Source organism: Amblyomma maculatum, chromosome 3 (genome assembly GCF_055883805.1).
Source record: "Amblyomma maculatum isolate TAMU_Amacu chromosome 3, ASM5588380v1, whole genome shotgun sequence".
NCBI classification, from domain to species: Eukaryota; Metazoa; Arthropoda; class Arachnida; order Ixodida; family Ixodidae; genus Amblyomma; species Amblyomma maculatum.
This window is the reverse complement of record NC_139346.1, coordinates 188,729,322-188,753,820: the sequence shown is the minus strand read 5'-3', so window position 1 is coordinate 188,753,820 and position 24,499 is coordinate 188,729,322. Positions and strand designations below refer to the sequence as shown.

Here is a 24,499-nt window from a genome sequence, read left to right as displayed (position 1 = left end):
GGAATTCTAATATTTTATTTTAGTCTCTTCGCCGCGCAACGTTCCTATGGGCCCACGCGCTGCCTCCCGCAACCTCGCGATAACTTAATTGCTCTCTTCATTTCTCCGAACACAAAGCTTCCTTCATGATAGTCAAGAACTGTTAGTGGAGTGTTTCTTCAAGAATTATGTGTAAAAAATAAAATAGTTGTCTGTAATTGTGCATACATGTCTTGCTTAAAATCTTTGCCTCAATCTATCGAAAAACGTTAAACAGCTAATGAGCTGCGCTCAAATTTCACATTAGGAAGTAACGTAATCGTCGGCAAATTTTTTGGTGATGTTCTCAAATGTATTGAAGGCAGTTTTCGTTAATACCTTTCTTTAATTGTATATGAAACAAACTTATGAACTGCAATGTGACGCAGTACCTTTAAAGCTGTTTCGTAATGAGTCCATGGGAGCAGGACCATCTGATACAAGTATTCCGTATGAGACAATTAAGCTTGAGAAGAACACAGTTTGAAATACGAGCATCTTCGATTTTAACGAAATCTTGAACAATATATTTCGTGGTCACGGGGAGAAAAATGTGGCGTTAAGGGAAACTTTGCATAAGGTTAGTTCTGGATCGGATATTCTATCTGCGAATTCAGTTTAGTTTTATCGAGTTCTAAGCTGCCGTTAAGAAATGGCAGGCCAAATGTGTTACACGATGATGATTTACACGTGCTGGAAGTTTTGTTAAAACTTCATTAAAATTTCCTGCTGGGCGAGTTGGTGGTTCATCTTGATGTAGAGGGTTTTTAGCGCGAACAAAGACAAGGACAAGAAAGGCGAGACGTACCGCTTGTGTGTGTACGTCTCGCCTTTTTTGTCCTTGTCTTTGTTCGCGCTAAAAAAAACCCTAAATCAAGGTGGCAGTTTTGTAATCATATAGGAATCGAACTGCTGCATGATATGGTAAAAGAGGGCCTAAACAAGCGTAGCGTTGTTGCACGCTCAGTAGAGCAGTTATTCTCATGGATGTTTACATTTAATATAACGATTTAATGCCAGCATGAAGACATGCCCACATGAGGGACTGCAATAAATTCAGCCCAACAGCTCTTTGTTTAATTTGGCAGCGATTCTGATTTTTTTTTTGAAGTTCAGTATTGACTTATCGCCTAATTTCGAAACAATTTTGTTTAATGAACATGCCCGCATGTTTTACTAGCATGTGCTTTTTCAGATCAGATCCTCAACCGCATCTTGACGCTTCCCGTCTATGCGTGCTGCCATAGAGCGAAGCCTTGTCGTAGGCTTTAAAATATGCGTACCTCCATCGCTGCACCAAAACCACGAAGAAAAAAAGCACAGCTATACTACCGCGCAGCTGTGGGTAAATATGCTGGGATTCGAGCTCGAGGTCACTGTCACATTTTGTTCTCGCTTTTGTTTTTCATTGCCGTAAACAGTTTGCTCTGTATGTATGTTAATACACGTCCATGCTCTGTTCACGTCCTCCAAGAAGAAAAAAAAAATAATTCAAAGCTCTTCACTCTGCCTCTTTCCCTTCGTCAGAGGGGGGCTGTGGTGAGTGCTCTCTGCAACTTGGGTTTTTGTTTTTCTTTCCTTTTTGATGAGAGAGCTTGTGACTGCTGTGGGTAATATCATATTTAGTTTGTACCTTTGGTTTTAGCCACGGGTGACAATAATTCCGGGAGAGATATGTTGACACAGCGGGTACAGGTGGTGACAAAGAGACGACGGGCCAACACCGGTGCATGGAGCACCTCCCAGCCACTGATCTATGCCGGGCTCCAGTGCAAGAACCAAGGAAAGGTGACACTGTTTTGTGACATTAAATGGGTTAATCAACTGACCGTTATGTCAAGCTCAGGTCAGGAAACATTATAGGCTTGTATTGAGGCCCATATATACGGCACTGCGGTTTAAAAAGAGCTCGTGACCCCCTGTCTCTGGCGCGAATGCCAAAGATGAGAAAAAGAAGTGCGCTTACTCACGAAGGGAAGAAAAATAAAAATAAGTGTTTCTGTTGCAAATGTAGATGAAAACGTTTTATTGTCGACATTTCCAATCACAATAGTGCGACTGCGTCAGAGGCTGCTCAGACGTAATGTGTTGCTATTGGAAACAAGAATGATGTTACTACCTGCGCGGTATTTTTACAGCACCATATATCTTTCACTTTTCGCTTAAATATGGTTATATCCGTTTATATGGTTCATTGTGATCATTTTGCGCTAAGATATTTCACTTTAGTGATTTGAAAGGAACGAATAAACAGAAAGCTTTGCAAGGACACGAGAAGGATGCGGCAGAGAAATGCTTCGCAAAGGATAGGGAGTACAATGGTTGGTACTAGTTTTCATTCAGATCAGATTGTATGTTTTTTTTTTTTTTTTTGCGAGTATCTGTGTGCTGTTTAAATGATGTGAAGGACAGTTCTATGTCATGCTTCGTTTTTTATTTAATATTTAAGAAGGCAGTTCGGCTAGACCGGTTAGCAGCAATTGTCAAGCGTACAATTCACGGATGAGGAAGGTCTTTGGTGGACACCGAGCAATATAAAGTCACTCCAATGTTGCTGCGGCGTAGACGCATTTGGCACTACAGTCGCTAGAGTTGACTCACAAAAGTGAGGTCTGAGCATCCGCAAATAAACTGCACGTGTCGCACGCATGTAACACGGCTGCAGCCTAACTCCGCGGGAGAGGCAGCTGGGATTATATGTTAAGAAGTGCTTTGGTCTGGGCTAGTTTGAAAATCTTCTCATAAATGCTGCGCTGCTTAGTTGGACACGGACAAAGAAATTAGACAAACGCTGAGATTGCGCTTAACCTCATCGTCTGTCGAATTCCTTTGTCCGTGTCCAACTAAGCAGCGCAGCCTTTATGAGGGGATTATATGCCCTGCAGTGCATGGCATTCATCAAAGCTCTCAGCTTGTGCTCTAGGTCGCCGCATACGGTGAATTTCTTTGTTCATGGTGTCTATTTTTGGTATTTATACGTCAAAGCGCCACATTGTTTAGAGCTCAGTTCTTAGACTCCTATTCCTGGATTGAGCAGCGTCTTCGTGGCCATCGGCTTAAAGGGTGGCAGAATTAAGATGACTGAGGGGCTTTCCTATGACAGTTGGCAGTGTTCAACTTGGGGCGGAAGAATCTGCTTCACCTCCCGCCACCCGCCTTGGTCGTCCGGAGCACAAACGTTTCGGACAGCGTGGTGAATGGCACATGTGTGTGGCACATATGGTACAGGTGAATGGCGCAGATCAGGAGCATGTCTTTGTCATGTGGGAGTAGGCAGGCCACATAGATTCTAGGCATGGAGGTGGTACAGAGTGCTACCCGATTGCCCGGCTGCCAACTCGGCACCTGTCAAATAAAAACATGATATGAGAATCGATCCCGGGATCGTTAAATCTTGAGTCATACGTGCAATCATTAGGCCATGCAGAGGCTTTTAGGCAGCTTTGTTAAAAACTGGTTTCATATCTCTGCTGGATATCACATACAGCGAAGCAGCTTATGATTGTATCCTATGCATGTTTTAGATCAAAATTGTCGATTGGGCAAGTTTATGGGACATGATTCGAGATGACCAGCGCAAAAACAGACAGAGACAAGAAATTAAACGCAGATAGCGCCAGTCCTGTTTTCAGTGTTTCTTTTCTTGTCTCTTATTTCACGCTGGTCATTTCGAATCGTGTTTTAGATTTCGTGTGATGCAAATAAATTAAGAGAGTAGAGCTTTACCGAGTAGCAGAGTGCATGAATGGAAACTTAAGTCGGAAAGAGGAGCCGGAAGACGGGTGCTATTAACGCGGTTGGTGACCTTATTAAGGAATATGCAAAAATATCCACGGGGAACTTTGTCTTTTTATTATTATTATTATTCTTTTTTTTTTTTTTTTGCTGAAGAGGAACGCCCCGACGTTGCCCATTCTCCATGCGAGGCAAGATCGTCAAAACACGGCACTGGCAGTTTAAAGCTCTTCCACGGAAGCTGTCATCAAAGCAGCGCCTCTATAGAAATCAAGAACTGAAGAAGGATTGAGTGTCAGGTGACGAATCGTTATGGAGAACATTATAAACATACATTAAAAATTATATCTCAAATTCCTTACCTCAGCATATTGCAAAAGTAAAATGCATGGAGAGGAGGGGCCGACCTGGGCTATGCAACCGAGAAATGCGGATTTGTGCACGCAGTAAGCTGCTGGATGTTTAAAGAGCGTGATAAAGAGTATTCAGTTACCCTGTATATTCCTTTTTATGTCATGTAGAGTTTGTATTCTACAGGGACGTATTGGAGAGTTTCTTAAACGATTCATTTACGTTACTCAAGTTTACGTTCCTCATATTGAGAACGATAATACTGACCCCTACGTTCTCAAAAGGTAGTAGCCGAAGCCAATGAGATGGAGAGATGATATAAAGCTAAGAAATGCTCACGCAGAACAGTCGCGTTTGAACCATGGCACATGACTTTACGAGTGCTGGATTATTTCCATGCGGGGTTATATGCGCCAGAAGTTTGCGGCAGTCCACTGTAATGGATCAGAGGAAAGTATACAACAGTTGCATCTTACATGTGCTCACTTATGGAGTACATGTAAGATGTACACACTTAAGGAGTACAAGAGAGTTCTACTTAAGTTGAGGACAACGCAGAGGGCTATGGAACGAAAAATGGTAGAGGTAATATTAAGAGATAGGAAGCGAGCAGAGTGGGACATTCTAGGGGAAATCAAGAGGAAGAAATGGGCATGGGCAGGATATGTAGTGCGAGGAAAGGATAACCGATGGTAGCTTAGGGTAAGAAACTGGATTATAAGAGAAGGAAATCGTAGCAAGGGGCAGCAGAAAGTTAGGTGAGCGGATGAGGTTAAGAAGTTCGCAGGGGTCAAGTGGATGCAGCTAGCACAGAACCGGGTTAATTGGAAAAATATGGGAGAGGCCTTCGCCCTGCAGTGGGTATAGTCAGGCTGATTATGATGACTGTAATGGATGCCATTGTGTCACAGCCACAATTTATAATTTCTCGATAGGGATACGGTCGTTTTCCACTACGATCATCTGGGATTCAGAGACGCCTTCAGAACTCGCGTAATAAAGAGTTACCAAAGAAGAGTAGATTTCTGAGCATTTATAAATGCTAGGCTACGATGAGCGCTAGGGGACACACCAACACAGCACACATCTCACCGCAAAATTGACCCAGCTTCGCGCCTTAGGGAATATGAGGGACAAAATCTGAGTTATGATTACGCCTTCAGCTAGTAAAAATATGCCCGGTTCTATCGGTGCATGGCACGGTTATTTCACTTTCAGCATTGTTTTGCAATGTGTTTTGTTCATTTTATGATCGCTTTTAAAACGTGAACTGCACAGTGGATTCACTAAACAAAATCTTTTATTGCCTACGGTTCGCTCGCGATGTTCTTCGTCAGCTCACTTCTTGGCTATGTACTTATTCGTCCTCTGGAAACTCTCCCTAACTTCTGAACCTCTCGCTAGCCTTGAAACACGACCGAGGCCATGACACTGGCGGCCCCGCATGACTGCCGTGCTCCCAATGAATAAGCCGAAGGTCTAGCCTCCATAGTTTTGTTTTTCGCCGTAGAAATCTGTGGCAGATTCAACCCCTCTGCACAAGCTAGAACAGCTGCCTCGGTGCTGCAGCGCTTCATCCGCGCATAGCGGAGTTGTTTTGTAGCGGCATATTTCCTGAATACGTGTCCGGCAAGTACGCAGCATTTTTTTCCCTTTTGGGATGTGTAACTACTTGTGGGTCGTATATGCTTTTTATTTCTGTCGTGCACAGGCCACCGCATACGCGTCCTTGATCTTTATTTTTTTACTTATCTGGAGCTTTTTCGCGCGCACATGCTTCTAGCTTGAATCACCTACGAACATGTTAAAACAGCTTTTTCTTCGTTTGCGCATGACACTGCGGGCAAGCTCGACACCGCTGTTTTGATTTGAAAGTATGCGCATGAAGTTTTAACGGATTTTCGCGTGCTAGAGCTTCCATCCTGACTAGAGCAGAGCTCTAGATTAACGTCGATGGACTTTTCGGTTCAACACGTATTCAAATTTCCAGTCGTGTACGCATTTACATTTTGTTTACATCACATTCAGGAAACCACGGCTAAATTCGAAATCGCAGTCTTTGGTACTCACAAACCTTAATCTAGAGCCGCTGATTTCGCTAAAATTTCTAAAGACAGTGCAGAGAATGTCCAGAGATAGATAGTCCCGCGGGTCCACTGTGGTAGACGGAAGAGGCGTTATTTCGCAAATTAACTATCAGAATAATAGGGCGTGGAATGCGCGAGGTATTACGAACCATAGACAAGGTAACTATTGCGTTCCTGACCGTTCATGGCAGCACTATACCTCACTGAAACTGACTGATGAGCTTAACAGCCCTTAATTACAGGCCTTAAGACAGATTATGTAAGTCAGTATATACCCTCCACCGGTTCAGACAGGCGCCACATTATATTTTGATCCTTTTATTTCCCCAGCTTAGTTCCTATATACCTATCCCACACGTACGGCAGTTTGTTACGTCACGAAATACGCTACATAAAGTGTGAGAAGCAGTGCGAATGAAGACAGCATTGTTACTAAACTTAAAGTGAAAAGTCTGTTGAAAGAAGCTGGAAGTGGTCAAACTTTGCCGCAGGCTTAGAACCTGCTTGATAAAGGAACGCTTTGGCTGCTCCAATAGGTCCTGTTCACCTGCCTCACTGATTCCACCATTAATAATCGTGAAACAGAACCACTGTTGCTCCCTGGTGCCTTTTGACGTTCCTGTTCATCTTTCTCTACAAAGATGAGTATACCTTTGTAGCTGGGCGCCTTAAAAGGCAGCTGTCTCCATTCCTGTTTTGAACAAGGACCATGAAATACAGACACCATGAGACGCGTGGCTTGCATGCCAACTGGGTAACAAAAGCGACAAGCATTTTACGTGTACATGTGTGGGGATATTCTGGCTTGAGCACGCAGCCTACCTGTTCAGGGCTCCCAGTCAACAAATCCAGATACAGGTTTATGCCTCACAAAGTAAAAAAAAGAAAAAGATAAATTCTTGTTGTCAGCGCGCTCCACTTTTCCACGCGTACTTCCCTTGACGTCGATAAAACAGGAGTGACTTTACGTTCATCTTTTATTTCTTCCTGTGATAAAGTCCGTTGCCGGCACATCAAAAAGAGTCTTCGCTATGTCCAGCCCACATACCCGTGCAGATAAAGTCACTATACGTGTCTGTATATGGGACGCGCCACACATGCTACGACTTGTTCTTTGTACTCCTGTTTCCATTCCTCCACGAGAGCTCGAATGTTGAGGTAATATTGCCAGCTGGCGTTTATACAAACACTATATATTTTCATTTGTAAGCGCTCTCTGTTAAATCCTTTTGAAAACTGCATTAAGCTTTTTCGCCCACTGAGGTAATCTCACGTTTGTTCCGATCTTTCTCCCACAAACTGCGTACAAGAATGTAGATAGAGTTTTAGCACTGCGGGCGCATGTTTAGGTTCATCATAGTGTCTATCACGCATGCGCTGTCGCAGACACGCGTAGCCTCCTTGCATGGTATCCGCGCAAAGGGCGTCAGCTGGTCATTATAATCTGAAAGTCCCTATGTTGCCTTCGGAAACACTTGCAGGAGTGTACTGTCTGGCTAATATTGTGACGCTTCCGCCACTTAGGCACCCGCACAGCTCTGAGGAAGAGCCCAGCCGTCGCCGAGGAGGATGCCTCCGGCCTTGGTGCAGGACCGCTGCTGGGGAGTTCCCGTGGTGGCCGCATTCTCCGCCTTCCTCGTGTTCCTCGCTTCGTCCAGCTCGGGTGTACTCTACGTATTCTTCATGGACGAGTTTGGCGTCAGCCACGAAATGGCCGCCTGGCCTCAGTCCACATACGTGGTGGTTTCAAACTCGATAGGTGAGAGGCGGCATCATGATCTGCCTGTCTGGATGGAATAAGTATCGATGAGGTCTTTCTACAGAGGTTATCCTATCTTGCACTATCCGTTGCAATGGGGTGAAGCTAAGAATCAGAAAGAGCGACTATAACTCATGGAATAACCGGAGAAGCATTTTACTGTTGACTAAACCTAAATGTACTGGTGAAGATGATGCTGATGAGATGAATTTGGAGAAACAAGATGATGTTATGAATACCAGAAATTTTTAGTGCACAGCTTTGGGGACGTGTTTCATTTTTATTGGTGTAAAAGTGCACTATTGGATCTCCAGCGCGACTAGCATTTGATTTATGCAGTACACGTACGAAATCAAGGCAGAAAAGCAGACAAAAAATTAAGGTAGTGAATTGCAAGGTTCGGTTGTGAAAGTAGCTCGAGAAAGAATGGTTGTTCGCGCGATGAATGCTTAGATTGCCGCCCCTCTGTTTCGGACACTCGATCGGTCTAATTTATGACCTTATGGTATCTTCGACGAGTGCGCCGCTCGACCCCGTGGGCTACGCCAGCCGCCTCAGGTTCATGGAAAACCTCGCTTAAGTCCGGAACCTCGAGTATGGCGATAATAGGGAGCGGTCTATGGGTGTGGAGGGGAGGAGAAGGGACAACAAAGAAAGTGCCAGTGGGACGCAGTCGCTAACGAACTTTGTGTGAACCAGGCATGTTTGATAGGGCTCCCTTTTTCGCCGCTAAATTCAGTTGCTTTTTTATTCACCGGGTTGGTTTTCTTCCTCAACGAGAACGTATTCACGAGAGATTAGACAGGTATTCACGAACGTATTCACGAGAGATTAGACAGGTTCCTCTGTATGATTCAAACTATAGAGTTTCGAACGTCAGAAAATCGGCCATATTTAAACTGTGTGCTTTGTGCACACATTTCCTACAAAATCTCCTAATGTCAAGTGTGCCAAACGCTTCTTACTACCAACCTTAAATACGGCTGCCTGCTCATATGTAACCACTTTATGCGAAGGGGTCCCTGAAGAAATAAATGCAGAACTTGTAAAGCAGCCTGTAAACTTAGCATGCGTATACCCGCCACAAATAACGTTTTCTTTTTGTTTCCACTGGAGAACGTTGTTGAGAAATTGTTAGATATATAAATGACACATTATGATCTCAGCCTGTCAATTGCACACCTGTACAGTGAGGAATGCAGCGAGTGGATAGATGCAAATCTCTTATAGCCCGAGTCGCTTTGGGACGTTAAACCCCACAAACCAAACCATAACAATTCCAGTATGTCAGTCAAACTACCTCTAAGAGACAAAACAAGTAAAGATGCAGGCAATACTTCAGCTATTCGAACTATTTTAAAAATGACCGAGGCTTTGGAAATAGCAGAAAAAAAAAAAACTAAAACCAGAGACTAGCTTTAAGTCAGCTAGGTTTAAAGCTCTGAAGATGTTAACGGCACCCTGCGGTCTTTTCAGGTTTGGCGCAAAGCGTTCTTCAGCAGAGGGTGCCCCTCTACTACATCACCTTGTTCGGCGTGACCCTCACGTGCGCCGGCCTGGTGGCATCAGCCTTTGCGCCGAACATCGTGTGGATGGCTGTGCTGTACGGAGGAGTGTACGGTGAGTGCTCCTTGTCAGCCTGCACCTAATTACCTCAGTCTGCTGTGAGGCATTGGCGGGCATGTGTATTTGTTCATTTAAGACGTGTGTCAAGTTGTCTTCAGCTTTAGTTCTCCCAGCCTGAAAAAAAAAATATATAACGATCACAGAATGCAGGGGTTGAAGGCTCCATTCTCCTGAAAATCCAATTCCGGCGTTCTCGACGCTCTGAGTATTAGCAAAAATAATGGAATGTGTTATTTTTTGGGGCGTTGCTAACCTCGTAATATCGGGTAAGTTATCTTCACCTAGATCAGCACTGTTTTCGCAAAGGACGCTCGTATGACACTTAGCTCGCTCTTTTCCTTCAAGTCTTACAATCTTCCATTGACCAGAACGCTCCTGTTGACGCCTTGTTTGTGGACTTCGAAAAAGCATTTGACAAGGAACAATAATTTGATAACTATTCGGTCTCCATGAGAAGGAAGATAGGGAGAAAAGGGCGCCTTAATAGCAGCTCCGGATTAGTTTTGATTTCCCCACGTTCTTGAACGTCCGATGTTATCACAGAGTACAGGGACATCTTTTAAATTTTAGCTGCATAAACCTTAGGCAGGGTTTAAGCCCTTCAAGGCGCATAGAATTACTGTTTGGCATGGTTTTACTTGGCGGCTTAGCATTGAAAGACTTGCACAGAGTTTGGTAAAGTGTTAAACGTCTTTATTGCCCGCCATACATTTGGAGATACAAGTGTAATCGTCTCGAATTCCTATCGTAAACTAGCCTCCAACTTGCTAAATGGCATGACTTCCTCCTGAACGCTTCACAGAGAACGGTTTGCGTAAAAATTTTGATCACAAGGTCGCGTGTAACGCACATTTTAGGACTATGTTGCAGTCCGCACGCGGTGCGGCCAGCTGCGGCGATAGCTACGACGTTCTGTAGTCTCTTCCGATAACAAATTCCGGGGTTCGAATTCACTCCACTCCGACGATTTTGCTTTTGTAGCGTAAGATCTACTACTCGGGGTTCAACTTCGGATTTCACCCCGTTGGGTCCGAATGACCTTGACCTAATTAAGTGTAGGTGTCCAGCGAAAATGAGACAGACACACCTCTTTGTTTCGATGAAGACGAGGCGGAGAGGGTCCTTGTATAGTGCGATGTCGGTGCATGTTAAAAATCTCTAGGTGGTCGAAATTACTCTATATAGACCTCCACTACCACTCCACTTTCTCTATTTGCACTTACTCTCCCATCTCCTTCCCTTCCATTACAGCGCGGGTCAGGTGTCCACGGGAAAAGTGACAGATATTGCGCATTTTCCCCACCAGCCAAATTATTTAACTGCGCATCCCTTTTCCCAAAAACATCTAATAACAAAAACATAAAAATGGAATTGAAAAGGTGGTGTGACCTTGACCTAATTATGACCTAAAAGTGAGACAGGTACAGCGCATTCATTTTCCCCGCAACCAACTTAAAATAAAAAAATAGCGCTTTTAAAACGCGGCGTTAAAGGTGCTATCGCGTCTACACTTAAGGCGGAGTTTAAGCGACCGCCTAATTCAAACCGACAAACCATGGAAGCTCCGCTGCGGTGGCACAGGGTTTAAAATGCCTGACTACTGTATCGGAGTACCCAGGTCCGAACCCGACCGCCGGCAGCTGCGTTTCAATGGAGGCAAAACGGAGAGGAGCCCATGTGCTGTGCGATATCAGTGCACGTTAAAAGATCCCCAGGTGGTCAACACTACACCGTAGCAATCCACTACGGCACCTATTTCTCTCTGTTCCCTTACGGAATGGTTCAGGTGTCCGCCGTGAAGTGCGACAGACTAATACAATGCATCCTGGGTCCTGCCACCCCAAATGCAAACTTTGTGGGAAGAAGGCAGGCCTACACCACATGGGACACCACATGGCCTGCCCAAACAATCCACCTGATGGCCCAAACGCAAGGCCAGCTATCGAGGAGTGGAAGGCTGTCCCATATAGCTGAAGACTCGAGGCCCAAAGAGCCCTCGTGCTGGTCTCCGGCCAAGGGACTCCCTCTCCCACACCCACACATCCCCCTCCTTCATTTCTCAATAACGGTTTTGAGTCATTAAGACTGCAACTTTGTTTTCGCGAAAAACAAGTTATTTTTAAACCATGTACAACCCTGGGAAACCATGCAATACCATCTATGCTTAATAGAGCTTTTACTCGTATCACTAGATGCAGGCCATGCTTGAATCTTTCACCATACTTTTGTACGCGAGATCACTACAAGCGCACATGCGTACGTTAAACAATTTTGGCAGGCACTGAACTTCCGTTATATTATCTTCGCACTAAAAATGCAGCCTCCGCGGCCAGAATTTGACACCTTCCCTTCAACGTGGCTTTACTGTTCAGCAAAATTTAGAATGACGTTGACCTTTCTTCTCCTCTTAACAAAGCGCAGGTGGTTGCATGGTGTTTCCTTCACATAAACACCTGCCTGTTCCCGGTGGCATACTATCTTGACTTTCTGGGGAAATCCAGTGACATTAAAGAATTAAATAAGACTTCCCTCTTATCGTTCTTGAAGTTGGCGTGCTGCGCCAGTTGGAGGAGATTACCCAGGGGAATGAAGTCAGCGGTAAAGGAATGCGGAAGATGTAGAGAACAACACGCTGTTATCCTCTTATTCTTTTCTCCAACTTGTTACTGATTTTCTCAATTGAATTCAAACCTACTGCTCGTCCTCGCAGCTCTTTTGCTTGCTTATATTTTCGGTTGGAGTGTCCGTCTCTGCAATTATTTGGTACTGATTCGCGCATCAAATATTGCCCTATATTCAGGAGCGGGAGCCGGAATCTCAATGATCAGCCTGTCGCTCTACATCCTGCTGTACTTCGACGAGTACCGGGGCACTGGCACCGCATTCAAGTACACCGGATGGGCCGCGTCAGGGGTCGTGGGTCCCACCTTGCTCGCATTTATGGCTGACAGCTACGGCTCCCAAGGTTGCCTACTCCTCGTGGGGGCGATGGTAATGCACGCGATACCCATCGTCATGCTACTAGGCGACCCGCGACCCATGCCAGCAGCTGGCTGTTGCTTCAAAGTGTCGCCGAAAGATGGCGCGGAACACCAAGTCCCGAATGGGCCGCAACATCACGCAAATGGTGAGATACCTCCTTCGAAGACACTACTAACTGGTGGTCTGACGAGACAGTACCACGCGATGAAAGACGATTCGAGGAAAGAATCCAAGACGAAAGAGCATGCGACTGCCCAGCTTAAAAGTAGCAAACACGACGCGGTCGCTGCCGTGACAAAACATGTGATGTCTAAGGAGTGCCAATCCAATCAAGGAGGCAGTGAAAGTGCTGCAGCGACCAAGCTTCACAAGGCTTACCGTCGCGACGCCAAGAGTATGATGGTTGATGCGCCCAGCCTGCTGTCGCACTACACGGAGCTCTTCCGCTCGCCGCTTTTCTACGTTCTGCTGCTGCCCTTCATCACGATCGATTACACGACAGCGATGCTGGACACGACCATCGTGGAATACGGCATCGACAAGGGAGCCGCTACTCTAGACGGCTCCAAGCAGCTGCAGACGTTCACGGCGCTTGGACAGCTGGTCGGCCGACTGGTGGTACCCTTCGTATCAGACAAGATCAAGCACAGCCGCTGCCCAATCACGGCCGCCAGCTTTGCACTGACCTCGACCTGTCTCTTCCTCATCTCTCGCTTCCAAGAATACGCGCCGGTCGCAGTTCTGACGGCTACGGTCGGCATGTGCGAAGGATACCTCATGTGCATCAAGGGTGTGCTCATCGGAGACTACCTGGGCGTGGAGGCTCTGACCGCCTTCTGCGGCCTCATGGGAGTGGCAATGGTTCCCATCCTCCTAGGCTCACCTGCAATCATAGGTAATTTGAAAAATTATCTGGGCCAGACTCATTGACGATGGAAAATAATGCATCATCCGCAAATAGCTGAATGCAACGCCCGTGGAATTTGTGGCGTGTTAGATGCATGCAATACAAGCAGCTTGGCGTAAAATTAATGACGTGTTCGAACTCGATACTCATTCATCCTCGGACAATTAAGAATTGGCCATGGTGCCGTCGAGGGCGCCATAACACATCAGATTTATTTCTTGGTTTTAAATACGCCATATGCAATTTTTATCATTTGTATATACTACGAAATTACTAATTAAGAAGTTACGATGTTGCCCAATATGAAGCAACAAAAAGTAAAATTTACTCTAGGTAACGTTAACGCCTACTTGCATCAATGTTGCTTTATTATTTTCGGCAAACATATTGCGTACATAAAAAAATTAAATGGAAACTTAAAGACGTTAAACGGGCTATGGAGGCGAAAACATAAGTGCCTTATCATGAGTTCTGTTTACTTTGAATGTGCTATTTATTTTATTTACTTCTTATTGTTTAGTAAGCAGCACACTGGGAATGTCCGCGGAGATTATAGTAATCACTTGGTGCGCTTCTTAAAAATCGCTCATTCTGGCGGTTTCATTGCTCTAACCTGTGCCCCTTCGCCATGACGCTACGCGGCGTGTTCGGTTGAAACAAAGGAGGTTATATAAAACGTTCGCCATGAAGCTACAAGGAGAATGTGGTTAGCGTGTCATGTGGGCCAAGGGGACGAATTTAGCGCCGGTTGCCGATTGCTCCTTGAGATAAAGACGTCACCGGCTTGCTCGACCAATCGGATGTTTTCTGCACCACTGTTGGCGGATATGGAACGCCAGGCTCCGTCGCTAATTTAGCATATTAAATTACCTTCAACTGCCGCTGAATCACTCTTTAAGAAACACATGGCTCGTGCAGAGAACTAGTTAATAATAATTATACATTGTTTCAGTCAATAATCGCGACTTTCGCGCATTTTATGAACCAGCTCGACCTAAAGGCATTGCATCAGATAAAGGTAAGTTTTGCATTGCATCAGATAAAGGGTGTCGACGTAGCTGTAAACAACGTGTGGCTTGATTAAACGGTGATAAAAAAGATGCGATTGGTGTGCTACGTAGAATGCCCGCGACTCGAGCTTCGAGCGGGAAAGCAGGCTAGATTAAAAAAAAAAAAAAACAAAAAAAAAACAAAGCGATTGAGCGAGTTTTCCTAACCTGTATGCAAAAGCCGAGATGTCGTAGACATATAAGTTAAGTTTTGAGGAAGTTAAATATGGCGAGGTATACAGACATCACAGTGGTTGCTTTTCGAATTGTATTAAAATGAACCGTATTTCACCTCCCTAAAACAGCCGGGGAAAGAGAGAGAGAGAGAGCGGAACGGAAGGATTCAGATCGCTCGTCTGAAGTGCTGGGAGTCCTGTCTTCTCCTTCTGCATACCGCAACAGTGCCATATGTGCCTTGCCCAGTGCTTTTACTCTTAATGCATGCCGAATAATGAATATGCGCCATGCGGCGAGTTCTTCCTTTTGTTTGGTCGCACGGAATTGTTTGTAAATATAAGTTTCCTCATCGATTACTGGCAAATGCAAAGTATATTGACAAAGACAGACGAAAATACCAACAAATGCCTCAGCGTGCATGTGTGCCCTTTCTTCCTATCAGATCATCTTTCTTCTGCGCAGGCGTTTTCCGGGATCAGCTGGGCTCCTACGACCAGTTCTACTGGCTGCTAGCCGCCGTCAACCTCCTCGCGGCCTCCCTAATCTGCTGTGTTGTGGTAGGCGACAAATTCCGCAGGAATGCGTGGGACATTGAAAAGGAGGACACCAAGCCGGAAAGTGGCGTGCTCGGAATCAACTACGGGACGGGAAAGCACCCTTCGACTGAATGCATGCCGCCCTGACGAAGAGCGTGAACGAGACACTGTGATCGTGGGGCAAATTTACCGTGGCGTTGTTCACACTTCTCGCAATACCTCCATGACAAGAGGAGCGACAGTGGTGTAGAATGACTTCAAAATGTCAACTTGTGGACTAACGAATAGCGTGATGCATCTCCCACAAATCATCTCAGAAAACCTTCGTGTGTCGTTCACATGGGCGAAGTTGCGGACTTTATCAAAGACAGATTACGCTTTAAGATGACGAAATTACGCGACAAAAGGCATAGTTTGACGCTTTTCTCAAGTGCATTACAGGTAAAATTACGCAAAAGCCTGTTTGTTCAACTTTAATGATCCAAAGTTAGAGTCATGCTTGTGATACGCTTCGCATTGAAGGGCTACAGGTTCGGTTGGTAGGTTGGTTTGTGGGGTTTAACGTCCCAAAGCGACTCAGGCTATGAGAGATGCCGTAGTGGAGGACTCCGGAAATTTCGACCACCTTGGGTTCTTTAACGTGCACTGACATCGCACAGCACACGGGCGCCTTGCTTTTCGCCTCCATCGAAAAGCTGTTTGGGGTGTTTTGCTTTCTAAACTCTCAGAACTACGGGAGTTCGCATCGACCGTAGTGCGCATCTACCAGGCCATGTCTGAGGCCAAACGCGCTAAATCATGCTAAGCAGTTGATATGTCACCCTAACTCTGCCAGACCATGTCTGAGGCCGAACACGCGAAATCATGCTAAGCAGTTGATATGTCACCCTAACTCTACCAGGCCATGTCTAAGGCCTAACGCGCGAAATCATGCTAAGCAGTTATGTCACCCTAACTCTACCAGGCCATGTCTGAGGCCGAATGCGCGAAATCATGTAAAGCAGTTGGTATGTCACCCTAACTCACTGAGCTTGGCATAGACGCCGTGGTGTGCGACCTGACGCCGTGGTGTGCGACCTGATTCAAATATGCCCGTTACAGTCATGTATACGCTCTACACTAAAAACAGCACTCTGTATATCCTAACGCATGTTTAAGGACATGCGAAACCATTTATTACTTTACAAAGCTGTTTTCCCCCAAATCAGCGATGAGAGTCGTCAGTTTAACCACCTGACCCTCACCAGGGAGTATACAAAGACTACAAACTACTCACTATACGCTGTATACACTAGCATGTGCAAGGGGGATGTTTTTTTTTGTGTGTGTTACTTATTCAAACATGTTCTAAATGTAATAGCTTTTGCTGGTCGGTCGGTCGGTCGGTCGGTCGGTCGGTCGGTCGGTCGGTCGGTCGGTCGGTCGGTCGGTCGGTCGGTCGGTCGGTCGGTCGGTCGGTCGGTCGGTCGGTCGGTCGGTCGGTCGGTCGGTCGGTCGGTCGGTCGGTCGGTCGGTCGGTCGGTCGGTCGGTCGGTCGGTCGGTCGGTCGGTCGGTCGGTCGGTCGGTCGGTCGGTCGGTCGGTCGGTCGGTCGGTCGGTCGGTCGGTCGGTCGGTCGGTCGGTCGGTCGGTCGGTCGGTCGGTCGGTCGGTCGGTCGGTCGGTCGGTCGGTCGGTCGGTCGGTCGGTCGGTCGGTCGGTCGGTCGGTCGGTCGGTCGGTCGGTCGGTCGGTCGGTCGGTCGGTCGGTCGGTCGGTCGGTCGGTCGGTCGGTCGGTCGGTCGGTCGGTCGGTCGGTCGGTCGGTCGGTCGGTCGGTCGGTCGGTCGGTCGGTCGGTCGGTCGGTCGGTCGGTCGGTCGGTCGGTCGGTCGGTCGGTCGGTCGGTCGGTCGGTCGGTCGGTCGGTCGGTCGGTCGGTCGGTCGGTCGGTCGGTCGGTCGGTCGGTCGGTCGGTCGGTCGGTCGGTCGGTCGGTCGGTCGGTCGGTCGGTCGGTCGGTCGGTCGTTTGGTTGGTTGGTTGGTTGGTTGGGTTTAACGGCCCAAAGCGACTCAGGCTATGAGAGACGCCGTAGTGGAGGACTCCGGAAATTTCGACCACCTGAGGTTCTTCTTTTCAGGACACCACGAATCTACATGTACATGTGTACTGACTTCCTTCATATGTTAATGAAATTCCGTAACATATAGCAATTTTGGGGCTCTCTGGACACTTGTCGGCCAAAGAGGCCACAAGGATAGCATCCAAACAGAGCAAATAATTCCCTTTATTAACATAACATGCTCTGCGCGAGATTTCGATTCGGTACGTGCCACGACTTGTGTATTTATGCTATTCAACATAAGCCCACAGACTACTGGTTGTAGTCGCGTATGAATACGCTAGGTTTTCCAGATTATAAGCCTCCGAAGAATAAAAAAAACAATGAAATATTCACTCGCTTCCTGTTTTCTTGTGTCCTCATTAAATGCAAACACTACTTTATTATCATTTAACATGACGCGACAGGTTTTATCTCGGCGGTCTAGTATACGTTATTTTACACAACTGGGTGTATTCACTGGGAAAGTAGTGATTTGATAACACCCTTATAATATTGATGCGACGGCTGCCATGACACAATCGTTTTCCCTCACATGAAAAACTAGAGTTAAACGTTAATAAAATGCCTAAAGAAGGAAGGGGACATAGTGCGCAAGAAGGGAACATGTATTAAGTTATAAACGGCGATGAATAAGCAACGCATAGGTTTGTATAAACCTAGTGAAGAGCTTTACTGCTAAGATAACACAACCTTGAAAACACAGGCATCTCCAAGGCAGGCGATGTGTCTATAGATTCGTAAAACTGGCAGCTGACGGGGAACTCTGGAAAGACAATGTCTTCTGTCGGCGTATTTTGTACAGAGACTACGATGTTACAGAGAGGCGCATCTTTCGCTTCATATTCTCGGTTTTAGTTTTGAGCTTTCACCGGTGACATACGCCAAAGCGGGAAAACTGATAGTTCTAATCAACCTCGGACCAGTACGTTAACATTACTAGTAAAAAATCTCGAAGCCTTCCTTGGTCGATCTCACTTGGTAGAAAAAAGTGCCGTCGGATAAACATCAATTAGATGAAACTTCACGCAGACCACTTGGGATAAAAAACAAGAAAGAGAAAAAGAGAGAAAGAAAGGAGGGAAACTGCGCCTTGAGGCAACAATCGATATCATGCCAAGTTCGGTAGTGAAGGTTTCTCCTCTAATATTTTCCACTATATTGCAGTCCCTGCCTACTTGGCCTTCCTACAGAATATTATCGCTAATTGTCGCGTTACGACGCGTCGGTTGATTCGTCGTATGCTGGGTTCGGACTGTCAGCGCCGCCCTGTTGCTCCGAATCTTCGGGCAAGACAGGCGCCTCTGTGGCTCTCGAGAGGGGCTCACTGCTCGCGTATCCAGAGTACATGGTGAAGAAGTCAGAGTACCCCGGCGCGTACGTGGTCGGTTGGTCATCACGGAACACCTGTCCGGGAGCAACGTACGGCGCCTGTAATGAGACTGGCACAGCAAGCCGTCGAGGCGAGTCGTTATTAGACGCAGGATGCGCTGTGTGACCTGAGGGACTGGCTGTCGAGTGCCCGTTTTTAGGTGACCTGCAGGGAGGGCTGTCGAAAGGCGACGGAGAGGCGCTATGCGTAGGCGTGAACGGAGCCGACGGGCGCTCCTGGGAGCGCGAGAAGTATTCTTCGGCGTTCTTTGTCTGGCTGTCCGGGGTTAACCAGCCGCTGTCATTGAGGTCGGACGAAACGAAGAACGTTGAGGTCGGAAATTCCGAAAGTGGAACGATTGGTGCACGTTCGGATGGCACGACTGTGTCCAGCACGGACGATTGCTTTGCTCTGTCAGGGGGCTCAGACTTCCTGGACGCAAGCGTCTCCGCTTGGTTTTGAAAGGTGCCATAGTCTTTCGAGACGCACTGGAATGGCACACCGCCTTCGTGGGATGGCCGAACTTCCGAAGGCAATGTCCTGTCTTGAGGTTCAAACTTGTGCCGCTGCCCCTCTGTTTTATAAGAACATGGGACAGATGTGGCTGCCGCAGGAGCCCCAGCTTGCTGGCCGTTCGGCGCTCTGTTAGGAGTGCTGCTTGCGTTCCCTGGAACTACGACGAATAGTGGCTCAGATCCTACCGGTGATTTGGAGGTGTCCTGCAACAGCAGTATGAAGAAGTGGTGGTCACCTTCAGCCTTGGGCGCAGTAAGCATGTACGTAGAAAAGCATGCACGCGAATGAGGAACCACAAAAGGAACCAAAAGGAACCACAAACGGAAGGCATTACTGTTATAGCACTCTTAAAAGCAGAGCTTATGCTTCCCCAAAGTTTTCTTCTCAGGAATGGTGCATTAGACGTTAGAATACATGTATCACCACCATATGATGGCTGCTTGTGACCGCTAAATATTTAGGAATAAAATTTATTCTATCAAAACGACGAAGTGAGGTGTTGGAAGAAAACAGACTCAGGGAGCACGCAAAAGATCTAAATTACAAGGAGGCCACGCATCTTGTTGACCATTGCTTCGCTTGCACCAACTGTAGACCTTGTTTCCGTAGTGTTAAGATTCTAGGCAGACGTATGTAAAAAAACCGCCCGTGAAACTTTGGAGGCGTTCTTTATCAGAAACGCGGGTCAATATTGTGTTAGTGACACCTCTCTTGCTATGTACAATGCAGAGATGGAATTTCTTTTCTCGCCACGTGTGACGACTTTCTGCGTGCTGCACTCAGATTACTTGCTATGCTGTGCGCGTGCAACCCTGTGAGTATATATACGCGTATTTTAGGCTTCAATAAATCACTTGTGAGTATCGCTTGTGGTGTACGTGTCTTCTTAATGTGTGTTCCTGTCCTTTTGCGCTAAACAAGGTGAATTTTAAGAATATTACACTTAATTTTAATAACCTTGCATTCTGGTGGTTGCTACGATCATAGTTTATTATGTGTATTGGTCGTGCCATGAAGCTTCTAACAGTAGGTCGCAGTCCTAAGTGTTACGACCGTTATCATTACCAGCTAAGAATATTTGCTGGTGTTATATTTAGGGGAGAAAATATCAACATCGAGGCGATAAGAGCAGACATGAAAATGCGCGGCGAGCACACCTGAGGCTTCGTGGCAACGGGGGGTAAACGTGGACGCTCCTCCGGCGTCCAGCGGTGCACCACTGTGTCTGCCAGGCTGCTGGGTGTCTGCTTGCGACGCGTGAAATCCGCATCCGTATCGCGGTCAATGACAAGCAGGTCCACTTTGGTCGGGTCCTTCTTGATACGGTTGACTACGTCTCGGTAACTCTCACCTTCGACATCGTACCCATTCACCTGCCAAGAAAATCAACAAGATGTTACTACGATAGCTGCGTTGTTCACTCCCCATTTCCTGTGCGTTATATCTTGAATAGACAATGCTTTTCTATACTCTGCGCATTTCTTACTCAGCAAAGCAAATATGCTGTAATCTAAATTTCAAATGTTTCCTCCGGGCCACTCACGTAACCCCGCGATTATTGCTTTCGATCCTCAATCGCCCATCAGTAGCAACTGCATTTTGTTGCTTTCGTTTCGCAACAAGTCTGAGTCTCCGCTTCTGAACGCTTTCAGCATTAGCGCGAGTGGTTCTTTAAAACGATAGCGTTAGATATATAGCCCGTTACACTGAAAACAGGACAGGCGTTCACACTAGGTCACAAAAGCGTCGCTGGTCGAAAGATGTCACGACGTATCCACTTAGAAAATTTCTCTAAAAGAAAGACCGTGAGAGGTCAAGCGGTGGACCCGAAGCATGGACCTTAAGTCGAGAGTCGGGCACGTGCTCATACTTTCAAGCCCAAAAGGCCTTGGTCTAGAGAGCCAGGACGGCTGTTTCGACCAATGGGGTCCCGGACTAGGGACACCACCTAGTATGTGGGTCCCACTAGGGAGTTGACACCTCTTCTTCAAATAAAAAGTTTTAACCACCACTACCACCCACAGTAAATGCATGCAGTGAGTCTAATCAGGACAGTTGTAAGAACACTTCGCCTCAGCAGTGTGTTGATTTCAGTACGTCTACACGTATTTAACCAGTGTCACTTATCAGAGTTGTACTTATAATACCACAAAGCAGAAGTGACGATGGTATAATGTGTGAGTGGTATTTGTGACAAATGCAATCTTCTCGCAGATCTCAAATGCTTTTGTTAATTAGCCCCAGTGCTGTTGAGATTTGCTAAGTTATTGCTCCCCGCCAGTGACCCAGCCTTATGTTTTCCACTCTCTCAATATTAGGCAAGCTAATGCGGTTTTGTACGCTTTCTAAAGTGTTACCCCGAAAGCAGCACGTTTTCGGCAGCCGTACCCATTTACAAGGCTTGACTGTAGGCGCTGCCAAGTCAAGGCCATTATTCATGCAAGCTACTACGATGTACGCTATAGACAGAATGGACGATATTATAGAAATTAGATTTGTACCACTCGAAGAGCCCCGCCGGGGTGGTGCAGTGGTAAGACGCCCGACTACTGTGCCGGAGTTCCCGGGATCGAATCCCGGCCTCGGCGGCTGCGTTTCGATGGAGGCGAAACGAAGTGGCGTCCGTGTGCTGTGCGATGTCAGCGCACGTTAAAGATCCCCAGGTGGTCGAAATTACTCCGTAGCCCTCCACCACGGCCCCCTTTCTCTCTATCCACATTCACTCCCACCTTCATCCCTTCCCTTACGGCGCGGTTCAGGTGTCCACAGAGCAAGTGTGACAGATACTGCGCCTTTCCATTCCTTTGAACCAACCAACCAACCAACCACTCGAAGAACAATCGAGGCCAGAACACTTACCTCGACTATCCTGTCCTTCTTCCGCAGGCCACCGAGGTGGGCGGGACTACCGTTGTCGACGTGAGCGATAAAGTGCCCACGCCGCCACCTGTCGGGAGTCACTGCAAACCCGTAGCCTTCGAAGCTAGGCCACTTGACCAGGTGACATAGGCGTAGACCCTCGGTGGGATCCTGTGCGCCCAGAAATGTAAACTCATGGGGTATCGCAAGAATAGAAAGATGAGCTCGTACTGCTGAGTGTATTAGTTGAGCGCGACATTCTGCTGTAGACAATGGCGGCTGAAATGACACACACGCACGCACGCACGCACGCACGCACAAGCACACACACACACACGAATGGAGTCTTCACAGGGCGTAGGATGTCCTTCTGTCCCAAGCAAATGGAGTCCAGACAAGGATAAAGAAAAACGGAATTCATGCAGATAAGAATAGGTACTAACAGCCTATGGGTTAGCACTATACCCCTAGGAAATGAAGCAAGTGTGTCTATGACTCAACAAACAAGGCACCAGTCCACTAACTACCGCCTAGTTAGTGATTTTTTTAATCTGATGCATGGATTCGAAACGGAATATAATTGAAAAGACTCAACATCGGACGTTTTGCGCAAGCATTCGCCAGAAATAAGCAGCATGGTTTCAAGTTGCCTCCACTGTTTTTTACAGCCTTCGGTCGCAGCAGTGACTCCGGTACTGAGGCGTCGTGGTACTAATCCAGAAGCCAATTATGTTTAGCCCTTGCTCCAGTGAACGCACTAGTATACGCCGAAATGTGACAACTCGAGAACTCAAAATGTTGTCATCGAACAAAGACACGCTGTTACTTAAAAAAAGAAAACTGTTGACTGCCATGTGACTGCGTAATATGGTACAGGTTACATAATTATGACGGTCATATCTTGACTGTTTAGTGGATTCACAGGCACGCGGGCAATGATTTTTCTTTTTTGTTTTTTGTTTTTTGCGGCCACCTTTGCCAGACTGGAAAAAAGTATCACAAAGCCAAACAATATATACGAAAATTGCTTTAAATTTGAGCCTTTATGCTGCCTTCATTTTCTATCCACTGGACGAATGCATCCGTAAAGGTCTTATTGTGTGGCAACTTGGTGGCGTCCTGACAGTAAATGCCCAAAGCACACAAATATAGAACTAGCATGGCAGTAGAGAGGCTGCTTTTGTTGGATGAAAACAGCCGACTTTAAAAAAAAAATGTACACACAAGAGCTCGGGCATTCAGTGTTGTACTCTAGCGAACTACAAGGCAACATCCCTTGTACTACTACATATACAACATATATTGTAATATAACATATATTGGCAGTTAAACAATGGCACAACTAATTGCGGAAGTAGCAAATGTTTTCTTTTAATATTTCGGTTCCTCAATTAAGTAATAAATGTTTTTCAACGTTCCTCAAGACACAAAAGGCAGCAGCTACTTGTCTAGTAGCAGCGATTTTAAGGCAGCCTACGATACCCTGACGTCTGATGGGGGCAGAGCAAGTGAGCCTCCTGTGGACGATGTGGCTTTGACAAAGGACATTACTTACTTCAAGAAATGCTTCGACGCGGCAGACGAGGACAAGACGTAGAAAAAAAAAAACCACAGAGCGCCACCATTTCTTGAAGTATGGATCACCTACTGGCCTACAAAACAACCCTTCTAAAACATCATTTAGCATAGAAGTGACCTTTGAATCACCAATATTTTTGGATTAGAGATGCAATAGGTTTCTTGTCGCATATACTCTGTCTCTCTGTGCGCATTTGTCCTATATCTGTGGACTATAATAGCGTGAACCGTTTTACAGAGCACACCCTGAGGCGTCGCGTGGATGAAGTCCGTCCGAGATCAGCGATCGAGGCGGCCAGGAAAGAAATATAAAAGGACTGAGAGTAGCAACGATATGGCATTCAAGGGAAGGAGTAGAGGGAACAAAACAGAGGGACAGCTCTCACTTGCAGTGCGGCAGAAAAAAAGAGAAAATTGCTTAAACTTGCCGTAAATATCATTTCGGAGGCCCTTTAATATGCTACGCAGGCCATCGAAGATATTGCGATAACAACAAACGTTCTTTAGGCGCCCCCTGTAAATTTTTGGTTATTAATCCTTATGAGACCTTTATCGTGATATGTGATGTTTCTGGAAGCCAAGCAATCTTTCACTAGTAATGAAATTTTTAATGTTTTCGCGTTAATAACCTAATACTATCTTCGGTCACTTACGAGAGGAGTCATGGTTCCAGAGGAGGATATGCTCATGGACGCGTAGCTGCTGCTCCCCGAGCGCACGGATGGCCTGGCGCCGCCTGGAGCCGTAAAAATGGGCACCTGATCGCTTCGTGCCAATACAGCTGGCTGCCTGTACTCGATCAGAGTGCCATCTTCGGCCACGTAGTGATGCCTCTCGCGGGACGCTGTCAT

General features: G+C 46.6%; 2 protein-coding genes across 2 annotated transcripts; one reads left to right on the top strand and one right to left on the bottom strand.

The window, feature by feature from the left end:
• The first annotated feature begins 7,760 nt into the window (after positions 1–7,760).
• Positions 7,761–15,774, top strand: LOC146197224 (monocarboxylate transporter 14-like). The gene is made up of 4 exons (XM_084597143.1): positions 7,761–7,950; positions 9,427–9,570; positions 12,377–13,453; positions 15,154–15,774. The coding sequence occupies exons 1-4, from the start codon at positions 7,761–7,763 to the stop codon at positions 15,372–15,374; spliced, it is 1,632 nt and encodes a 543-aa protein (XP_084453269.1). The 3' UTR covers positions 15,375–15,774.
• Positions 15,775–18,365: 2,591 nt separating this feature from the next.
• On the bottom strand, positions 18,366–24,499 carry LOC146197223 (uncharacterized). The gene is made up of 4 exons (XM_084597142.1): positions 24,302–24,499; positions 22,071–22,241; positions 20,369–20,584; positions 18,366–19,414 (listed from the first exon to the last, which is right to left on the bottom strand). The coding sequence occupies exons 1-4, from the start codon at positions 24,497–24,499 to the stop codon at positions 18,539–18,541; spliced, it is 1,461 nt and encodes a 486-aa protein (XP_084453268.1). The 3' UTR covers positions 18,366–18,538.

Coding starts and splice junctions, on each gene's coding strand:
- LOC146197224 (XM_084597143.1), top strand. CDS start 7,761: ATGCCTCCGGCCTTGGTGCAGGACCGCTGCTGGGGAGTTCCCGTGGTG. Junction 7,951..9,426: donor GGTGGTTTCAAACTCGATAG/GTGAGAGGCGGC, acceptor CGGTCTTTTCAG/GTTTGGCGCAAAGCGTTCTT. Junction 13,454..15,153: donor AGGCTCACCTGCAATCATAG/GTAATTTGAAAA, acceptor TCTTCTGCGCAG/GCGTTTTCCGGGATCAGCTG.
- LOC146197223 (XM_084597142.1), bottom strand. CDS start 24,499: ATGACAGCGTCCCGCGAGAGGCATCACTACGTGGCCGAAGATGGCACT. Junction 20,585..22,070: donor AGAAGGACAGGATAGTCGAG/GTAAGTGTTCTG, acceptor TTTTCTTGGCAG/GTGAATGGGTACGATGTCGA. Junction 19,415..20,368: donor CCGTTGCCACGAAGCCTCAG/GTGTGCTCGCCG, acceptor CTGCTGTTGCAG/GACACCTCCAAATCACCGGT.